The sequence below is a fragment of the Tachyglossus aculeatus genome, chromosome 17, assembly GCF_015852505.1.
Source record: "Tachyglossus aculeatus isolate mTacAcu1 chromosome 17, mTacAcu1.pri, whole genome shotgun sequence".
Classification (NCBI taxonomy): Eukaryota; Metazoa; Chordata; class Mammalia; order Monotremata; family Tachyglossidae; genus Tachyglossus; species Tachyglossus aculeatus.
In genome coordinates, this window is record NC_052082.1 from 6,968,079 (window position 1) to 6,987,893 (window position 19,815).

Here is a 19,815-nt window from a genome sequence, read left to right on the forward strand (position 1 = left end):
GGTTTCTGGCTTCTGGCTGGGGAGAGCCAAGCTTTCCTGCCGAGGGGACTGTGGGCCAGATCATGGGTCTGCTCCTTCCAGTCCCCAGAGGAAACAAGTAGCTCTCCTTTGCCTTCTTCCTCCTCCAGGCTTCTCCTCAACGAAGAGCCCTGCAGGGGCCTGGGAAAACACGCTCACACATTTGGCTGAAATGTCGTCTCATCCCCAGGAGAATGAGAACGATTACACCGATGGTAAGAGGTGGCCCCTTTCTCTCCGCTTCTCGTAGCCATTTTAATCCTAGCCGGAAAATCTCACTGTCTTCATGCTCCAGCGTCCTGACTCCTCACTTCCCCTCTCCCCGCAAAACCCCCGGTGACACCTGGTGAGGAGAAACTATTTGTGGAAATACCGAGCAGATGGTTGGCAGGTGGAGGAGCAGGGTGGAGTCAGGCTGTGGGCTCTATCCCCTGGGTTTCAGTTGCCCTCTCCCTGACTTTCCCATCTCTGTTGACGGCACTCCCATCCTTCCCGTCTCACAAGCCTGCAACCTTGGTGTCATCCTCGACTCCGCTCTCTCATTCACCCCTCACATCCAAGCCGTCACCAAAACCTGCCGGTCTCAGCTCCGCAACATTGCCAAGATCCGCCCTTTCCTCTCCATCCCAACTGCTACCCTGCTCATTCAAGCTCTCATCCTATCCCGTCTGGACTACTGCATCAGCCTTCTCTCTGATCTCCCATCCTCGTGTCTCTCTCCACTTCAGTCCATACTTCATGCTGCTGCCCGGATTATCTTTGTCCAGAAATGCTCTGGGCATATTACTCCCCTCCTCAAAAATCTCCAGTGGCTACCAATCAATCTGTGCATCAGGCAGAAACTCCTCACCCTGGGCTTCCAGGCTGTCCATCCATCCCCTCACCCCCTCCTACCTCACCTCCCTTCTCTCCTTCTCCAGCCCAGCCCGCACCCTCCGCTCCTCCGCTGCCAATCTCCTCACCGTACCTCGTTCTCGCCCGTCCCGCCACCGACCTCCGACCCACATCATCCCCCGGGCCTGGAATGCCCTCCCTCTGCCCATCCGCCAAGCTAGCTCTCTTCCTCCCTTCAAGGCCCTACTGAGAGCTCACCTCCTCCAGGAGGCCTTCCCAGACTGAGCCCCTTCCTTCCTCTCCCCCTCGTCCCCCTCTCCATCCCCCCCATCCTACCTCCTTCCCTTCCCCACAGCACCTGTATATATGTATATATGTTTGTACATATTTATTACTCTATTTATTATTTATTTTACTTGTACACATCTATTCTATTTATTTTATTTTGTTAGTATGTTTGTTTTGTTCTCTGTCTCCCCCTTTTAGACTGTGAGCCCACTGTTGGGTAGGGACTGTCTCTATATGTTGCCAATTTGTACTTCCCAAGCGCTTAGTACAGTGCTCTGCACATAGTAAGCACTCAATAAATATGATTGATGATGATGATGATGATGATAAAGCAGAAGAATTACAGACCCAAAAGTCCAATGAGGAGAAGGGGCTGGAAAAGGTGTCCTATGGCTATCAGAGGACAGCACCACCCCACGTGGGGTGCACTCTCAGACAAGCAGGTTGTTGGGAAGAGGGACTGAAGGCTCCTGGAAGCGGTTGTTATTGAATCCCACTCTCCCCTCCGATCCTTCCGCCGGCCTGGAAATTCCTCGAGGGCTGGGATCATACCTTAACTTTACTGTAATCTCCCAAGCACTCAGGCCAGTATCCTGCGGTCGGGCAAGGAGTGGGACGTGCTACTGAGTGATTGATCCGTCCTCATCTCTTCTGAGAGTCCTGGTCAGAATATATCTCCTCATCCTGGAAGGGGAAAGTGAAGGAGGATGATTTCAGGCTGGAAACTCTCCCGTGCCCCCTTCCCCGCTGACCTCCTATCCCTCAAAACCTTGTTCTTATCTCTCCCACTATCATCCTCTTGCTCCCGCCCTCCCTCTCCCCTTCACATCCTGCAGAGCACTGTTCTCCACACCCTCAAAGCCCTTCTGAGTCACTTTTCTTTCTTTCTTTCTTTCTTTCTTTCTTTCTTTCTTTCTTTCTTTCTTTCTTTCTTTCTTTCTTTCTTTTTCTTTCTTTCTTTCTTACTTTCTTTCTGTCTTTCCTTTCCTTTCCTTTCCTCCCTTCCTCCCTCCCTTCCCTAATTTCTCATCTCCCCCACTATACTCTACTAAATTCTCTCCAACTGCCCCTCCAGGCTTTCAGTCAGTCAGTCATACTGATTGAGCACTTACGTCCTGCAGAGCACTGTACTAAGCGCTTGGGAGAATGCAGTGTGACAGAGTTGGTAGACACGGTCCCTGCCCACAATGAGCTTACAGTCTACCACACTAAGTGAAGGCAGAAGAGGGATTTGTCTCTTCTCACAGCTGGTGAGCTGGGAGAAGGGGAAGAACCCCTTCAAGGCAGGGGATTGGGGTGCAGAGGGCATCCTTGCCTCAGTTACCTCATCTGTAAAATGGGGATTAAGACTGTGAACCCCCTGTGGGACAACCTGATCACCTTGTAACCTCCCCAGCGCTTAGAACAGTGCTTTGCACATAGTAAGTGCTTAATAAATGCCATTACTATTATTATTATTATCTCCGCTGACAGAGATGACATTGCCATTTGCAGAGAAAGCGCTTATGGGCAGAGAATGTGTCTACCACCTCTGGTATATTGTACTCTCCCAAGCGCTGAGTATAGTGCTCTGCTTATAGTAAGCGCTCAATAAATACTACCGATTGACTGATTGATTGCCTTAACACTGTGAGTACTCCAGCGCCAGTTTACTCGAGTGCTGGGTTCTGCAAAAATGCAAACTGTGCACTCCCTGAGTCCTGGCTAGATTCTCCCCCAGCTCCCCTGCTCAAGTCATGGGGGAAAAAAAAAAACTCGTTCATTTGGAATAAGCCATGCCCAACACTTGGGAATAAAGAAAGACTACAGTTAATTGAATCCACTGTACTGAGCGTTCAAACAGAACGTAGTCCTGGAAATCAAATGTGTATAACCACAGTCGCAGGGAGAAGGCATTTAACCAAAACCCCAAAATCCCCACTTCGCCAACACCCTCTATTCGCAGGTACTTCTGTTATTCTATTTTATTCTATTTATTTTATTTTGTTAATATGTTTTGTTCTCTGTCTCCCCCTTCTAGACTGTGAGCCCGCTGTTGGGTAGGGACCGTCTCTAGATGTTGCCAACTTGTACTTCCCAAGCGCTCTGCACACAGTAAGCGCTCAATAAATACAATTGAATGAATGAATGAATGAACACTGAGACCCCCTCACCACTCTGAGAACCTCTCCCCGTTCCCATCTGAAAGCCACCGTGGTTTCTGTTTTTCTCTCATATCCCAGATCCGACGAGGGCTCAGTCCCCCGCAGGCAGGAAGAAGAGAGGAAACAGAGCTGCCAGAGGTGGGACTTTTTCATCCTTCGACTTTTCACAGCTGCATCTGTGAGAGGGCCGCTTTCAGTTGGGGGGAGAGGGGAGAGAGGAGGAAAGGGATGGAGGGGGGGGGAGAGGGAAAAAGGGGGAAAAGGAGGAAGTGAAGGAGAAAGGGCTAGGGGAAAAGAGGGGGGGAGAGAAAGAGAGAGACAAACACACAAAGAGGGAGAGTGTATGTAGTGGCCAAAAAGGAAGAGAGCTTATTCTCTAGGACCAAAAGTGATACTGCCCAGCATCCTTTGGGTTGTACTGCCCAGGTCCCTGCAGGCCCCAGAAGTTGCTACAGTCTATTCGAGAAGCAGCGTGGCTCAGTGGAAAGAGCCCGCTTGGGAGCCAGAGGTCATGGGTTCTAATCCCAGCTCCACCGCTTAACAATAATAATGGTATTTGTTAAGTGCTTACTATGTGCAAAGCACTGTTCTAAGCGCTGGGGAGGTTACAAGGTGATCAGGTTGTCCCACGGGGGGCTCACGGTCTTCATCCCCATTTTCCAGATGAGGTAACTGAGGCCCAGAGAAGTGAAGTGACTTCCCAAAGTCACACAGCTGACAGTTGGCAGAGGAGTCGGGATTTGGGGCAAGTCACAACTTCTCTGTGCCTCAGTTCCCTCACCTGTAAAATGGGGATGAAGACTGTGAGCCCCACGTGGGACAACCTGATCACCTTGTATCCCCCCCAGCGCTTAGAACAGTGCTTCGCACATAGTAAGTGCTTAACAAATGCCATTATTATTATTATCTGCCCTGAAATAATAATTATGGTATTTATGTGCTAAGTGCCGAGTTAGATATATGGGTATGAGATTGGACTTAGTCCCTGTCCCCGACAGAGTTCAGTCTGTATCTTGTTCCCATTTTACAGATGAGGAAATGGAGGCCCAGGCAGGTAAAGTGATTTGCCCAAGGCCACACAGCAGGTCAATGAGAGAGTCGGGACTAGAACCCTCATCTCTTGCCTCCCAGCATCCGGCTCTTTCCACTAGGCCACCCCACGGTCGCTCTTCTCAGGGACTGTGAGCAGGGAATGTGTCTGTTTATTGTTCTATTGGACTCTCCCAAGTGTTTAGTATGGTGCTTTTCACACAGTAAGCGCTCAATAAATATGATTGAATGAATGAATGAATGAATGAATAAACTTTCCTGACCATGGGGTCATATTCTCCATTTCTCTCTCCCCGGGCCACATAATAATAATAATAATAATAATGGCATTTGTTAAGCACTTACTACGTGCAAAGCACTGTTCTAAGCGCTGGGGAGGTTACAAGGTGATCAGGTTGTCCCACGTGGGGCTCACAGTCTTAATCCCCATTTTACAGATGAGGTAACTGAGGCCCAGAGAAGTGAAGTGACTTGCCCGAAGTCACACAGCTGACAAGTGGCGGAGCCGGGATTTGAACCCATGACCTCTGACTCCAAAGCCCGGGCTCCGTCCACTGAGCCACGCTGCTTCTCTAAGCAGCTGTTGTCCATGGGACAGCTCAGAAAGGGTCAGCGTTATTAGCACCGGGGTCATGAGGCATCTGAAGACAGCACAAAGTTCAACTTAGGAAGGGGCACGTAACAATGGGAGGGGGGAGCACGGCCATGCCACGGCGATGGGGCCCGGAAACTCCAGGGCCTGTGAATCCTTCACTCATCATCATCATCATCAAACGTATTTATTGAGCGCTTACTATGTGCAGAGCACTGTACTAAGTGCTTGGGAAGTACAAATTGGCAACATATAGAGACAGTCCCTACCCAACAGTGGGTTCACAGTCTAAAAGGGGGAGACAGAGAACAAAACCAAACATACTAACAAAATAAAAGAAATAGAATAGATATGTACAAATAAAATAAATAAATAGAGTAAAAAAATATGTACAAACATATATACATATATACAGGTGCTGTGGGGAAGGGAAGGAGGTAAGATGGGGGGGATGGAGAGGGGGACGAGGGGGAGAGGAAGGAAGGGGCTCAGTCTGGGAAGGCCTCCACTCATGAGATTTATTGTGGGTTTTCCTGCCTACGCAGCCGTCCTAGGGTGAGAGCCGCCAGCAACAAATGGGGAGGCTGGAGCTCGGGAGGGAAGAAGGCTCCGGTCGGGCCCAAGCCGATGGGACTTCGCGCCCTAATCGAAGAGGAGCCTGCCCCAAACTGGCCGGATGCCACTTCCCAGGGAGCTGCCTTCCTCGCCCGGAAGAATCTCCAGTGTCCCCCGGAAAAATGACTGGCTCCGGCTGGGAGTTCAGGGTCGCCACCACTGACTGCTGAACCGGACTTTCTGGGGGTGGTTGCTGGCGTCCCTCTGTTTTGTTGGGGTTCGGGCTGATGCCTCCAGGCCGTGACGGAAGCAGAGACAAAGGATCCCGCCGGCCCCGATGTTTCCTGAAGATTCCTTGAGCCCCAGATATTCTCGGGGAGCTGAGACTTGGGACGTCGATCCAGGAACCGTTCCACCGGTTCAAAAAGACGGGGTGCCTCGCTGTCTTTTCCTTTTACCAGTTAAACTGGCTTCACTGGAGGTGCTTTTCTGGATCCCTGTGGTTTACTGGCTCAAAAGATATTCCCTCCCAAACAATCCCTGCCCATCTTTCTCCTCTTTTGAGCCCAAGCTGGCCCAGCAGCTCCCCTTCGTTCCCCCTCCATCTTGCAACAACTCCTGACCCAGCTGAGATGTCTCCCAGTGACCTCCACCTTCCACTCCCTCATCCTATCTGTCCCCGCTTTCTACTCTTTTCCTCCCATCCCTACATTGTGGGCAGGGAACGCACTACCGACTCTGCTGTATTGTACTCTCCCAAGTGCTCTGCACTCGGTAAACGCTCAATAAATACCATGGATTGATTCGCCCAGTGCTCGTCTCCCTGACCGGGGGTGGAACAGAGGGTCAGATTTCGCAGCATCCTTTGGACTAGGCAGCCCAGCCTCCTGCAGTCCCAGGAAGCTGCATAATAATAATAATAATAATAATAATAATAATAATAATAATAATTCTGGCATTTATTAAGCACTCAGAACGCGCTAAGCGCCGAGTTAGACACAAGGGTACGAGATCGGATTTAGTTCCTTTCCCCCGTAGTCTCTATCTTGCTCCCATCGTATGCGTGAGGAAAGGGAAGCCCAGAGAGGCTGAATAATTAGCCCAAGGTCACACAGCTGGCCAGTGGTGGAGCCGGGACTAGAACCCGCGTCTCTTGACACCTTTGTGACTCCTCCCCTTGCGCACACCCTCACATGCACGCACACACAACACACACACTCACCTCCTCATTATGGGCAGGGAACACGTCTGCTCAATCGGCTGTATTGGACTCTCCCAATCGCTCAGTACAGTGCTCTCTGCACATAGTAAGCGCTCGATAAAAATTGGTTCCTGCTTTAATTACGGTGGAAGAAAGGAGATACCTTTCATTCAATCGTATTTACTGAGCGCTTACTTAGAGAAGCAGTGCGGCTCAATGGAAAGAGCCCGGGCTTTGGAGTCAGAGGTCATGGGTTCAAATCCCGCTCCGCCAATTGTCAGCTGCGCGGCTTTGGGCAAGTCACTTCACTTCTCTGGGCCTCAGTTCCCTCATCTGGAAAATGAGGATTAAGACTGTGAGCCCCTCGTGGGACAATCTGATCACGGTGTAACCTCCCCAGTGCTTAGAACGGTGCTTTGCGCATAGTAAGCGCTTAATAAATGCCATTATTATTATTATTACTGTGTGCAGAGCACTGTACTAACCGCTTAGGAATTACAAGTTGGCAACATATAGAGATAGTCCCTACCCAACAGCAGGCTCACCTACCCCCCTTCCACAGTCCATCCCCCACAGAGCCTTAGAGTCCGTCTGGCCACCCCAGTTAAACGAAGAACAAATGCCCGCAGTCCAACCGACTCCAATTGGAGACGGAGCACTTAGTCCAGCGCTCTGCACCCCACGAGGGCTCATTAAATACCCTTCATCGATTGCGCCCCTCCCCCAAGTCACCGCCGACCACCAGCTTGCGTACAAAAGGAAGGCTAAACCTTTTCCGCCGCAGTTGGCCAACTTCCTCGGGAGTCCAGGCCGACGACGGTATGAGCCTGAAAAGCAGAAACAGGAAATGCAACCCAATCTCAGCGGCCACGGCCAGGTGTGGGATCGGGGGGAGGAAAGGTGGACAAGGCCAGTGAGCGGATTCAGGCTGCTCCGGGAGCCCACTGGTGGGTAGGGACCATCTCTATATGTTGCCAACTCGGACTTCCCAAGCGCTTAGTACAGTACTCTGCACACAGTAAGCGCTCAATAAATACGATTGAATGAATGATAACCCTGCCCCGATGAGGCCTCGGTGGAACAGAGTGGTCTTCAGCCCCCCTTCCACCCCGGACCGCGACCCGACTCTCAAAGAAAGGATCGATCCACCGTCCGTCTTTTGATCACTTTTAATCGGTAAAAAAATTAATTCTTCTTCTGACCTAGTGGCGCTTGTACAAATGACCAAGAACCGTCTCTTTTCATTGGGAATTTCGGTCAGTGCTGTGGGTCGATCAACTTACAGAGACGCGCACGCGGACAATAGAGGGGTCCCCGGAATTTCAACGGGTCGCGACTGGGGAGGAAGGATTTGCCTGAGGTCACCGCCGTTTCCAGGGAAGACGGATGTGGTTCTGTTGAAATCACAGAACCCCTTGTTGAGTGGAGGCCCTGCCCGAGCCTTGTGGGAAGATCTGAAGCCCCTGCGGGTTCAAGGGCCAGTGTAATTTGACTATCAGCTGTTGCCAAACAGGCAGCTGAACTGTAAGCTCCTGGAGGGCAGAAATTGGCCTGCTTTCTCTACTGCACTCTCCCAAGCGCTTAGTACAGGGCTCGGCACGGTCAGCACTCAATAAATACCGCTGATCGACGGACCGGTCTCCAGTTTCTCCTGGCTGCTCTTGGCTCCGGGGCCACTGGGCATGGTCCACCATCACTGCCCTGTTGGGCTTTGTAGACGCCCGCCAACATGCCAGGGCTTTGCGCTTACCCCTGGATGGCACCAACCATCTTAATGCATTTAGGGACGGGGGAAGAGAGTTCTGAATTCCCGGACGCCGACACAGACCAGAGGACTTACCGTTTCACGTCACACTTTCGCGCCTCCGCTTCCCGGTGGGAACCCTGGCTCACGCTTGCCTCTCTGGAATTCGAGCCAATAAGGGGGTTGGGGAAGGGATGGATCCAGGCCCAGGAGGCGACACCGACGGGACGGGAGACCCTCAGGATCACCCCGGAGATAAGTCCGCCGAAGGAGGTTACACAAATCTCATTTTATTGTCGCCGGCCCCTCGGCTTTATTTCGAGTCACAGTGCTTTGGGTTTCCCCGCCTCCCCGAAACACGTTTATACGGAAGATCGAGGGCCACGGGAAGCTTGGGATTCATACTGGGATGTCCGGCGACGGTGGGAGGGAGAAGCGTTGGAGGACGGTAGCAAAGGTGGGCGTCCCTTCAGGGGCCTGGGCACCAGCGCCCTTCTTGCCGGTTCACTGGAAAAAGTCTCTTCCCACACACACCCTTTTACGGAATCGACGCTTTGGAGGAGCCAATGCCGGAGAGATATGGGGCCGGGGTTTAGAGTCCACCCGGCTGGCGGCCGAACGAAATCAATCTATTCCTCTATAAATAAAAGGTTACGTGTATAAAAAAAATGCGCACCTAAATCTTAAAATGGGTAAATTTTCAGACCCGTCGGGCGGCGTTCTGATGCGGCATCCAACCCCGACGCATCTTTGGTGTTTCTACGGCCACCCGCCTGCCCGTTGGTACGTGCAGAGAGCCGGGAAAGCCGACCTCTCCAGTTCCACCCTGCCAGTTCCCTCAGCCCGCACGACGATCCCGAGGTAACTGAATTTACCAGCGGCGCCTGACTTTTCCCTGCTGAGACGATTCGGCGTCCATTTCAAAGACACCTTCCGGCTTCACGCGATTCGTGTACGGGGGATTTATCTTTCGGGGGGCGGGGGGGAGGAGGAGAGGAAGCGGCGGGGGCGGAAGTTATCATCTTTTCGAAACGGCGAGTGGAAAGTATTTCGTCAGCCCATTTGTGTTGTGACCCAACTTCAACCCTGCCGCTTCCGCCTGCACCCCGATCGCCCGGTGACCGAGCCGGAGCTTGACGGGCCTCTGGCGGGGGTGAGGGGAGAGGAAGCGGGTACCATCTTTGAACGGACAGGCTGGCACATCCAGCTTGAATCCCCGGCGGGCTGTGAGCGGCGCAGGCTGGATCGGAGCTACGGGCCCAACTGAGTCCGAGGCTCAGAGTCAAGGCCCAGAATAGTCACGGCGCTTCTGGGGCAACGACGGTTGGGCTTCGGGGTGAAGCTCTGGGGATGAGGAGGAGGCGGCGGCTGCCAATAGGGGTGGCTTGAGATGAAGGCCCCGTGCTAAGCGGGCAATGAATTCCCTTCAGACACCGGCCTGCACAGCCATGCCCTCAGAGGGGCTGAGAAAGGGGGTGGGAAGGCTGAGCCTCGGACCGCTCCTCATCCCCATCCGCCCGGCTCCTCGCTCGCCCCTGCCCCGCTGACCTTTTTGAGACACAGATCCAAAGATCTCCCCTTTCCCCTCCCCGGGGCAACCCCCACATCTCGGTTCCATCAAATATCATAAAATGGCTGCTTCACATTCCTATGATCCCGGAGACCCGGGCGGGCGGGGGATGACAGGTAAACGCACAAATAAACAGAACAGAGGGACCCTGAAGGCTGAGCGGGAGGGGGCTCGTCGGACAGCTCTCCGGCGAGGTTCACTGCCGACTTCTGCAGGTCATTTTTTTTGTTTTCGTTTTAAGTTAAGGCTTCACCGAAGAGCGATCCGTCATTCCACGCGGCGGCCGTTCCGTTGCCGCAGCCGGGGTCCGGTCCTCGGGGACCGCCGGCGGGAGGCGGGCGGTCAGACGTTCCCTTGGCTGAAGTAGTATCTCACGGGGGGGCCGGGGAGATCCTCCTCCCCGTCCGTCTCCGGGGCGAACGACACGGTCAGATCCACGTACTTCTTATCGGATGACGGCTTCACCAGCTTGTGCATCCTACGGGGCGGATCGAGGGCCGGCGGTCATTCCGGAAACACCGGGCACGCCCACCTCGCCGCCCCGCTGTGAGCCCAACGAGGGACAGGGACTCCGTCCGAACCGATTATCTTTGCTCTAACCCAGCGGTCAGTACAGCTCTTGGCACTTAGTAAGCGCTTAACAGATACCGTTAAAAAAACAAATCGGTAACAGGATGCGGCGAGGGGTATCTCAGAGTTTGGTTGCCCATTTTTGTGAGCAGAATACGCCCGGGATATGCCCTCTCTCCTCCCCCGTCTGCCCCGCTGGGGAGAGCCGTCTCAACGGCAGGACTGACGGACGGACGGAGGGTAGTCAGCGAGTCACATCTGGATCCCCCCTGCTGCTTACCGACCTCCGCTGTCACAGCGCCGAGGGGAATTACCCACCGGCCTCTCGCCAATGGAAACCCAAACCACCAGGGCAGCAGACCACTGGCATATGGACGGGGCCTCATTCTACCAGACTAAACTGCTCGGTCATTTCCTTGCTGTGGAACTGTTCACAATCCCATGGCTGGTGGGATTCAGGGTTTAATTAGATTATTATTATTATTGACAACCATAATAATGTCAATTGTTAAGTGCTTACTATGTCAAACACCGGGTAGATACAAGTTAATCAGGTTGGACACAGCCCTGTTCCACATACGCTCATGGTCTTCACCCCCATTTTCCAGATGAGGGAACTGAGGCCCAGAGGAGTGAAGTGACTTGCCCAAGGTCACACAGCAGACAAGTGGCGGAGCCAGGATTCGAACCTAGCTCCTTCTGATCCCCAGGCCCAGGTTCTAACCACTAGACCGTGCTGCTTCTCTGAAGGAGCGTCAACCCTGCCCTACTGATACTTACGTCAGCTTCAACCTCTTAATGTGTCCGGGCATGACGGGCACATACAGCATCTTGACGCCTTGCACGACCATCGTCGGCTCAATTCCATACTTCTCCTGGAGGGGAGGGTCGCGGTGGAATTTAGGGGTGCCCCTCGCCCCCTTCCCTACCCTGGCCCCGGGTCAGTCCCGCGCTGCCCGGTTCACCCGCTCGTCGGGGCGAGGATCGAGAGCCCTGGAACCCCCCCTTGACCCCTGGGCTGGTGGGGGGCGGCTGAACCCCTCCAGAAATCCCCCCGCTTCCGATGAGTCCGAGGGGGCCCACCGCCCTTTCCCTCGGCTGCCTCTGTTGGCGGCCGGAGAAAGACCGACACAGGGCTCTCACCCTGACGGCGTGGATGAAATCCAAGAGGGTGAAATCTTCTTTGCCACAGATGGTCCACCTGTCCCAGATGGTGAAGGTGATTCCGTTCCTAGGGGCCAGAAGGAGCGCTCAGATCGGTTCGGCCTGATGGGGCCCGGCCCGGCCCCCGCCAACGAGGGGAGGAAGGGGGTGCGCTCGCCGCACTGGGTTTGGGGCCGCCCGAGGAGCGGGTGCGAGAGGCGTCCTCCCCGACACGCCGAGGCAGGCTGGACTCGGGGGCGGGGGGAGCGTGGTGGAGCCCAGAAGCGAGCTCGGGTCCGGGGACTCCAGCTGCCCCGCCAGAGACCCCCCCACCCAGCCGCCAGCCGCGTACCTGATGGCCGTTTTCCTGACTTCCGTGGGTTCGGAAAACACGATGATGGGAATGGCTAAGTTGAGGAAGCAGTTCTTGTACGCTTCGAAAGGGTGGCCCCCTGCCACTTTGATCAACTCCAGGGCCACCTGTGTAAGAGACCACACAGCCCCGTGACTTCAACCTCTCCCTGCTCAGGGCCTACCTGGAAGCCCACCTCCTCCAGCAGCCTTTCCCACTCCGTTCCCAGAAGCCCAAGCCACATAAATCGACCCCCGGCCCACCTCATCCCCCAGGCCTGGAATGCCCTCCCTCTGCCCCTCCACCAAGCTGGCTCTCTTCCTCCCTTCAAGGCCCTGCTGAGAGCTCACCTCCTCCAGGAGGCCTTCCCAGACTGAGCCCCTTCCTTCCTCTCCCCCTTGTCCCCTTCTCCATCCCCCCCATCTTACCTCCTTCCCTTCCCCACAGCACCTGTATATATGTATATATGTTTGTACATATTTATTACTCTATTTTACTTGTACATATCTATTCGATTTATTTTATTTTGTTAGTATGTTTGGTTTTGTTCTCTGTCTCCCCCTTTTAGACTGTGAGCCCACTGTTGGGTAGGGACTGTCTCTATATGTTGCCAATTTGTACTTCCCAAGTGCTTAGTACAGTGGTCTGCACATAGTAAGCGCTCAATAAATACGATTGATGATGATGATAAATCCCTCCCAGCGCTCTCTTCCTCTCCTTCCCTCCTTCTTCTTCTTTCTCTCTCTCCCTCTCATTTGTTAAGCATTTCTTAGGTGCCACACACTCTACTAAGAACTGGGGTAAAACGAGGTTTCCAGGTTGCCGCTTAGGTTGATACGTTTATTCAACGTGCGTGGCTCAGTGGAAAGAGCCCGGGCTTTGGAGTCGGAGGTCATGGGTTCAAATCCCGGCTCCGCCAACTGCCAGCTGTGTGACTTTGGGCAAGTCACTTCACTTCTCTGGGCCTCAGTTACCTCATCTGTAAAATGGGGATTACGACTGTGAGCCCCCAGTGGGACAAACTGATCACCTTGTAACCTCCCCAACACTTAGAACAGTGCTTTGCACATAGTAAGCGCTTAATAAATGCCATTATTATTATTATTATTCAACTAAACACTAGATCTTTTAATTCCTCTATTTGTAAAGAATTTTACGTCCGCTTTTCCCATTAGAGTGGAAACCCCTTGGGGATGTGGAGCAGGTCACTTCTTGGTTTTCTATTTCCCCAACATTCAGTACAGTGTGTAGGCACGAGGTAGGTGATGATGGTTAAGATACTTAAGCGCTTACTATGTGCCAAAAATAGTACTACACACTAGGGTAGATACAAGATAATCAGGTAGAACAGAGTTCCTGTCCTGCATTGAGCTCACAATCTAAAGGGGAGGGAGAGCGTGTACTGAATCCCCATTTTACAGATTAGGTAACTGAGACCCATATGTTGCCAACTTGTACTGCCCAAGAGCTTAGTACAGTGCTCTGCACACAGTAAGCGCTCAATAAATATGATTGAATGAATGAATGACCCAAAGAAGTGAAGTGAGTTACCCAAGGTCACAGAGCAGCACTTAGTACAGTGCCTGGCACATAGTAAGTGCTTAACAACTACCAAAATTATAATTATTAATGGCAGAGCCAGGAAGCAGCATGGCATAGTGGCTAGAACACAGGCCCAGGAGTCAGGTCATGGGTTCTAATCTCGGCTCTGCCACTTGTTTGCTGTGTGGCCTTGGGCAAGGCACTTATGTTGCCAACTTGTACTTATGTTACCAACTTGTACTTCCCAAGTGCTTAGTACAGTGCTCTGCACACAGTAAGTGCTCAATAAATACGATTGATTGATTCACTTCCCTGTGCCTCAGTTACCTCATCTGTAAAATGGGGATTAAGAATGTGAGCCCCACGTGGGACATGGACTGTGCCCAACTCGATTTGCTTGTATCCACCCCAGCACTTAGTAGAGGGCCTGGCACAGAGTAAATGCTTAAAAAACACTATTATTATTATTCTTATTATTATGAGTAGTAATAGTAGTAGTAGTACCGAAGTTCTCTGACTTCTAAGGCTGGTGCTCTTTTCACTAAGTTGTGCTGCTTCTCAAGAAATGCTATTGCCATTACTACTTCTACTTAGCAGTACTTCTACTACTACTTAGAGAAGCAGCGTGGCTCAGTGGAAAGAGCCCGGGCTTTGGAGTCAGAGGTCACGGGTTCAAACCCCGGCCCTGCCACTTGTCAGCTGTGTGACTTTGGGCAAGTCACTTCACTTCTCTGGGCCTCAGTTCCGTCATCTGGAAAATGAGGATGAAGACTGGGAGCCCCAACTGGGACAACCCGATCACCTTGTATCCTCCCCAGTGCTTGGAACAGTGCTTTGCACATAGTAAACGCTTAACAAATGCCATCATTACTATTATTATTGCTTCTACTGCTACTACGACTACTACTGCTGCTACTTACCACTACTACTGTGAATTGCCATCTAGACCTTAGATTGGAGGATCCAGATCTATCGCTTTCCTCTGTCCTCAAACCCGCCCGCTCCATAAGGTAGGATCGGCCCAGGCCCTTTCCAGGGCTGATTCGCCAGCCTCCCGACTCTTCGGGCGAGGAAATCCCCGCTCCTGCCGGAAAACGCGGCAAAGCGCCGCTGAACGCCACTCAACCCAGCGTCCGCCCCTCTTCCGCTCCCCCTCCCCGTCTCCTTAGGGGCCGGCGTCCTCACCAAGCCGGACACCGCGGCCGTGGCCGTGGCGATGGCGGGGATGATCTTGCCGGCGATGCGCTTCGTTTTGAGGCGGGTGGCCGGCTCGATACTGTACATCTTGGCCCGGAGATTGGACGCCGCCGTGATGAAATCGATGTGTCCGTTCTTGTCGTCGTCTTTTTCGAAAGAGAGCACCTTCATCTGCAGGTCGTCTACATGGGGCGGCCAAGAAAACCAAGCTCCATTGTAAGGTGTTTTTTTTTTAATGGCATTTATTAAGTGCTTACTACGTGCAAAGCACTGTTCTAAGCGCTGGGGAGGATACAAGGTGATCAAGTTGTCCCACGGGGGGCTCACAGTCTTCATCCCCATTTTACAGATGAGGTAACTGAGGCACAGAGAAGTTAAGTGACTTGCCCAAAGTCACACAGCTGACAGCTGGCAGAGCCGGGATTTGAACCCATGACCTCTGACTTCAAAGCCCGGGTTCTTTCCACTGAGCCACGCTGCTTCTCCTCAAGTTGTTGGGATTTGCAAGGAAAACAGGCTGCTAGCTTCCTGCCGGCTCTAACTGCCATTCTGTAATTCCCCCTGCCCCCCCAGATGCGACAGACGATCACTCTACCCACCTTCAAAACCTTATTAAAATCACATCTCCTCCAAGAAGCCTTCCCTGATTAAACCCAGTTTTCCCCTGCTCAGTTTCCATTTTGTGTCACCTACATACTTAGGTCTGTTCCCTTTAAGTACTTGATATCCACCCTGCCTGCAGCATTCATGTACGGATCTGTAATTTATATTAATGTCTGTCTTCCCTTCTAGACCGCTTGCTCTCTAGGGGCAGAAAACGTGTTTACCAACTCTGTTGTACTGTACTCTCCCAAGCGCCCAGTACAGTGCTCTGTATACAGAAAACGCTCAATAAGTACCACTGATTTACTGATTGATCGATGGAAAGGGGGTCAGCGGGTGAATGAGGAAATGCGGGCGGTTGAAGCTGCCCACGCAAAATGTCTTAAAATGATCCGAAGTGTTCGCAAGAGACGGGGGGAATCAGAACAGTGAGTGAGGAGCCTATCTCCGCTCTTCACTGAGCCCTCATCGGGCTGCTTTCCTCTTCAAGAGATGCCGGGGAGAGGTTGGAGGGACAGCCAAGCCGAGATGGGAATGGATTTCCCGGGGCGGCTTTGCTCCCCTCTAAAACCCACTGCAGTGTTCGTTCTGTCTCCTCCATTTGACCAGAAGCTCCTTGAGGGCAGGGCCCAGATCACCTACTTCTTCTGTGCACAGTTCTCTGAGCCAAGGAGGCTCCCAGTGGACACTATCGATCAAACGATTCTGTGTTCACTCATATTTACTGAGCATTTACTGTGCGCAGAGCACTGTACCAAGCCATTGGGAGAGTACAATATTAAATCCGTGGCCCTCATGACACCCTTTTCTGCCCACTTTGGTGGCCGGGTACCCGCAGAATAGGGTGATCGTCACGCTCCTTCTTACTTTTGGTAGCCTCTTGGGCGGCAATGGCTTTTTTCAGCTGGAAAATGGCCACCCTCTCGTCCTCGCTGCTCACGGGAGCCTGGTCGGGCTTTCTCGCCGTCTCGTCGGTCTGCACAACCTGTAAACGGGGCTCGGGATTAAATTCTTCCAACCCAAGCGACCGCTTCCTCGCCCCGTCCCCGAGGGTCTACCTCCACGGCACCCCCGAGAAATCCCAGGAGACCGGGGGTGGTCCCGGAGAAATTCGTTCCGCCCGCCCGCGGCCACAGTCTCGCCAAGGACGACACGTCAGCGATGGTCGGCGTCTGTGACCGCCAGAAACCCTTCCATTTTTCCCTTCATGTCGAGGGTCCTGGTTGTCTGAATCTGGAAAGCCGGGGCCAAATTAGAGGGGAAGATGCCAATTTGGGTTCGGCTGCCTCTATGTAGGGGTGGAACCGGGGAGTGCATGGCCAAAGGTGACGTACCCCGCAGGTGCCCGTGCTGACCTACGTGATCGCTCAGAACAAGAGGAAGCTGCGTGGCCAAGTGGCTAGAGCCCAGGTCTCGGAGTCAGAAGGACCTGGGTTCTAATCCCAGCTCTGCCACTTGTCTGGTTTGTGATCTTGGGCAAGTCATTTCCCTTCTCTGTGCCTCAGTCCCCTCGTCTGGAAAATGGGGGTTACAATCACGAGGCCAGGGACACGCATCTCTGCCAAGGCCTCGCCGAGCCGGGCAGGGCCAGCGAGCCCTCCGGCTCCCGGCGGCTCCGTTCCCGGGCTCAGGGTGTCCGGTGGGGCCTGCTGAGAAGCCGGTGCCAGCGGGAGAAGCGAGGAAGAGCGGGAGGAAGAGAGATGCTCGCAGGGCGGCAAGGGAGGGGTCCGCGGTTGTGGGCCAACAAGGTGAGTCCAGGTTTCAGGGGGCCGCTTCGCACCTGGCCGGAGGGGTCGGTTTAGGGAGGGGCGCGGGGAACTGATTCCTGACCAAACGAGGGCCGCACCTTGTTTGATGGTCTGAACTCCTGTATCGGTACCGAGGAGAGGATGGCCGCCAGAGTTTCCATCGACAGGTCCTGCGGGCCAGAAACAGCGCCGTTAGGGACTCGAAACCAGACCCCAAGTCAGCACCAGGACCCTGGGTTTCCCTCGCTCACACTCCTCCATTAGAAGAGCGCTTTCCACAACCCCCAACGAGCCATGTGGCCTAGTGGATAGAGCACGAGCTTGGGAGTCAGAGGACCTGGGTTCTCATCCCGGCTCTGCCTCTTTCCTGCTGTCCGACCTTGGGCAAGTCACTTCATTTGGGCAAGAGACCTTTGAATGATAGGCGTGGTCCAGATCGTTAACTCCCTCTAGAATGTAAGCTGCTTGTGAGCGGGGAATGTATTTGCCAACTCTGTTGTATTTTACTCTCCCATGTGATAAGTACAGTGCTCCACACACAGTAAGTGCTCAATCAATACCGCTGATTGAATGACTGATTCTCTGGGCCTCAGTGATCTCATTTGTAAAATAGGGATTAAATCCTCCACCCTCCAATTTGAGACTGAGAGCCCCATGTGGGACAGGGACGGTGTCCAAACTGATCAATCCAGCTCTTAGTTCGTATTATGCGTTTAATCAATCAATCAATCGTATTTATTGAGCGCTTACTGTGTGCAGGGCACTGAACTAAGCGCTTGGGAAGTACAAGTTGGCAACATATAGCTTAACAAATACCATGGGCAAAAAAAAAAGCGAGTTGCACTCAGGCTAATAAAATCATCAGCCACCCACAACTTGCCTACTTAGGAATCCTGCCAATACATTAGGTGAAGCCTCTTGGCCTAGTGGAAAAAGCACGGGCTTGGGAGACGGAGGATTTGGGTTCCAACGGGCTCTGCCAGTTGCTTGCTCTATGGCCTTGGACGAGTCACTAATATCTCTGTGACTCAGTTTCCTCATCTATCAAATGGGGCATCGATCCCTGTTCTCCCTCCTTCTTACACTGTGAGTCCCACGTGGGACCCGGACTGTATCTGACCTGATTAACTTGTACCTAAACTAGCACTTAAAACAGTGCTTAACTACTACTACTACTAATAATGATAGTTCGCGCTCTCTTTTGCTTGAGTTGGCCTCAATATAACGCTATGATTGTTTTCAAAGCACCCTTGTACAACGGCTGGGAGAGCCAAAAGCCTCGACCGTAGTCCGAAATGGGAGGGAATTACACTGCCACCGTGAAAATCCGGAATCTTCTTCCAGAACCCGAGGGAAAGCTCACCTTTTCCGTACACGGGATGCAGTAGATGGTAGCCAACAGTCTGGCTGTGTTCTGGATGAAGCTGAAGTGCCTGACGGGATTGAGAAGGAAAACGGGTTTGCGGACGAATACGATTTAAAAAACGGTTTTTTACTCCGACTCTGTCGGACTCCAACCGTTCTTTACATCTGCACTGCAGAAACTCTTACATTAATCAATCAGTCGGATTTATTGAGTGTCTACTGTATGCAGCACAACTGTATTAAGTGCTTGGGAGAGTACAATGTAACAGAGTTGGTAGATATGTTCCCTGCCCACAACGATCTTATAGTCTAGAGGGGGAGACAGGCATCAGAGAAGCAGCGTGGCTCAGTGGAAAGAGCACGGGCTTTGGAGTCAGAGGTCATGGGTTCGAATCCAGGCTCTACCACAAGTCTGTTGTGTGACCTTGGGCAAGTCACTTCACTTCTCTGAGCCTCAGTTACCTCATCTGTAAAAATGGGGATTAAGACTGTGAGCCCCACGTGGGACAACCTGATCCCACTGTATCCCCCCCAGCGCTCAGAACGGTGCTTTGCACATAGTAAGCGCTTAACAAATGCCATTATTATTATTATTAAAATAAATAAATCTTGGATATGTCCATAAGCGATGTGGGGCTGAGGGCGGGGTGAACAAAAGAAGCAAATCCAAGTACAAGGCTAACGCAGAAGGGAGTGGGAGAAGAGGAACTGGTAGCCTAATCAGGGGATTATTTTTATTCCCATTGGTGGGGTCATTAAAAAAAGAAGAGAGAAATTAGGAACTGAGATTTCCTCCTTCACAAACCAGAGGGAGAGGAGAAAGGAGGAAAATGATTGCTGACTTCTTCTGACACTACAGCAGGCGTGACCTAATGGATACCACCCAAGGTGAAGAGTCAGGGGACCCAGGTTCTAAGCCCAGTTTCACCACTTACCCACTGTGTGGCCTTGGACAAGTCAAGGTGCGTCAGTTTCCTCATCAGTACAATGGGGGTTTAATAGGTGCCCGTCCTCCTCCCTTAGACTGTGAGCCCTGGGTGCTGGGGCAGAGGCTGGGTCTCTTCCTCCCTTCAAGGCCCTACTGAGAGCTCACCTCCTCCAGGAGGCCTTCCCAGACTGAGCCCCTTCCTTCCTCTCCCCCTCGTCCCCCTCTCCATCCCCCCCATCTTACCTCCTTCCCTTCCCCACAGCACCTGTATATATGTATATAGGTTTGTACATATTTATTACTCTATTTATTTTACTTGTACATATCTATTCTATTTTATTTTGTTAGTATGTTCGGTTTTGTCTCCCCCT

The 19,815-nt window shown here is 52.6% G+C and overlaps 2 protein-coding genes across 5 annotated transcripts in view; one reads left to right on the forward strand and one right to left on the reverse strand.

Annotated features, from left to right (window-relative positions):
• STAP1 (signal transducing adaptor family member 1) overlaps nucleotides 1-6,291 on the forward strand; it is a 39,750-nt gene extending 33,459 nt beyond the window's left edge. For all 3 annotated transcript variants that reach the window (XM_038759330.1, XM_038759331.1, XM_038759332.1), the window contains 3 exons: nucleotides 129-233; nucleotides 3,363-3,422; nucleotides 5,472-6,291. In XM_038759330.1, coding sequence (XP_038615258.1) covers nucleotides 129-233; nucleotides 3,363-3,422; nucleotides 5,472-5,485 — 179 coding nt within the window. In that variant the 3' untranslated portion in view covers nucleotides 5,486-6,291. The remainder of the gene's footprint in view (nucleotides 1-128; nucleotides 234-3,362; nucleotides 3,423-5,471) is intronic.
• A 1,548-nt stretch (nucleotides 6,292-7,839) lies between these two features.
• The window catches only part of UBA6 (ubiquitin like modifier activating enzyme 6), a 77,092-nt gene continuing 65,116 nt past the window's right edge, over nucleotides 7,840-19,815 (reverse strand). For both annotated transcript variants that reach the window (XM_038759123.1, XM_038759124.1), the window contains exons 26-33: nucleotides 18,515-18,584; nucleotides 17,250-17,321; nucleotides 16,271-16,388; nucleotides 14,789-14,982; nucleotides 12,062-12,189; nucleotides 11,710-11,797; nucleotides 11,347-11,441; nucleotides 7,840-10,474 (exon numbers count right to left, since the gene is read on the reverse strand). In XM_038759123.1, coding sequence (XP_038615051.1) covers nucleotides 10,339-10,474; nucleotides 11,347-11,441; nucleotides 11,710-11,797; nucleotides 12,062-12,189; nucleotides 14,789-14,982; nucleotides 16,271-16,388; nucleotides 17,250-17,321; nucleotides 18,515-18,584 — 901 coding nt within the window. In that variant the 3' untranslated portion in view covers nucleotides 7,840-10,338. The remainder of the gene's footprint in view (nucleotides 10,475-11,346; nucleotides 11,442-11,709; nucleotides 11,798-12,061; nucleotides 12,190-14,788; nucleotides 14,983-16,270; nucleotides 16,389-17,249; nucleotides 17,322-18,514; nucleotides 18,585-19,815) is intronic.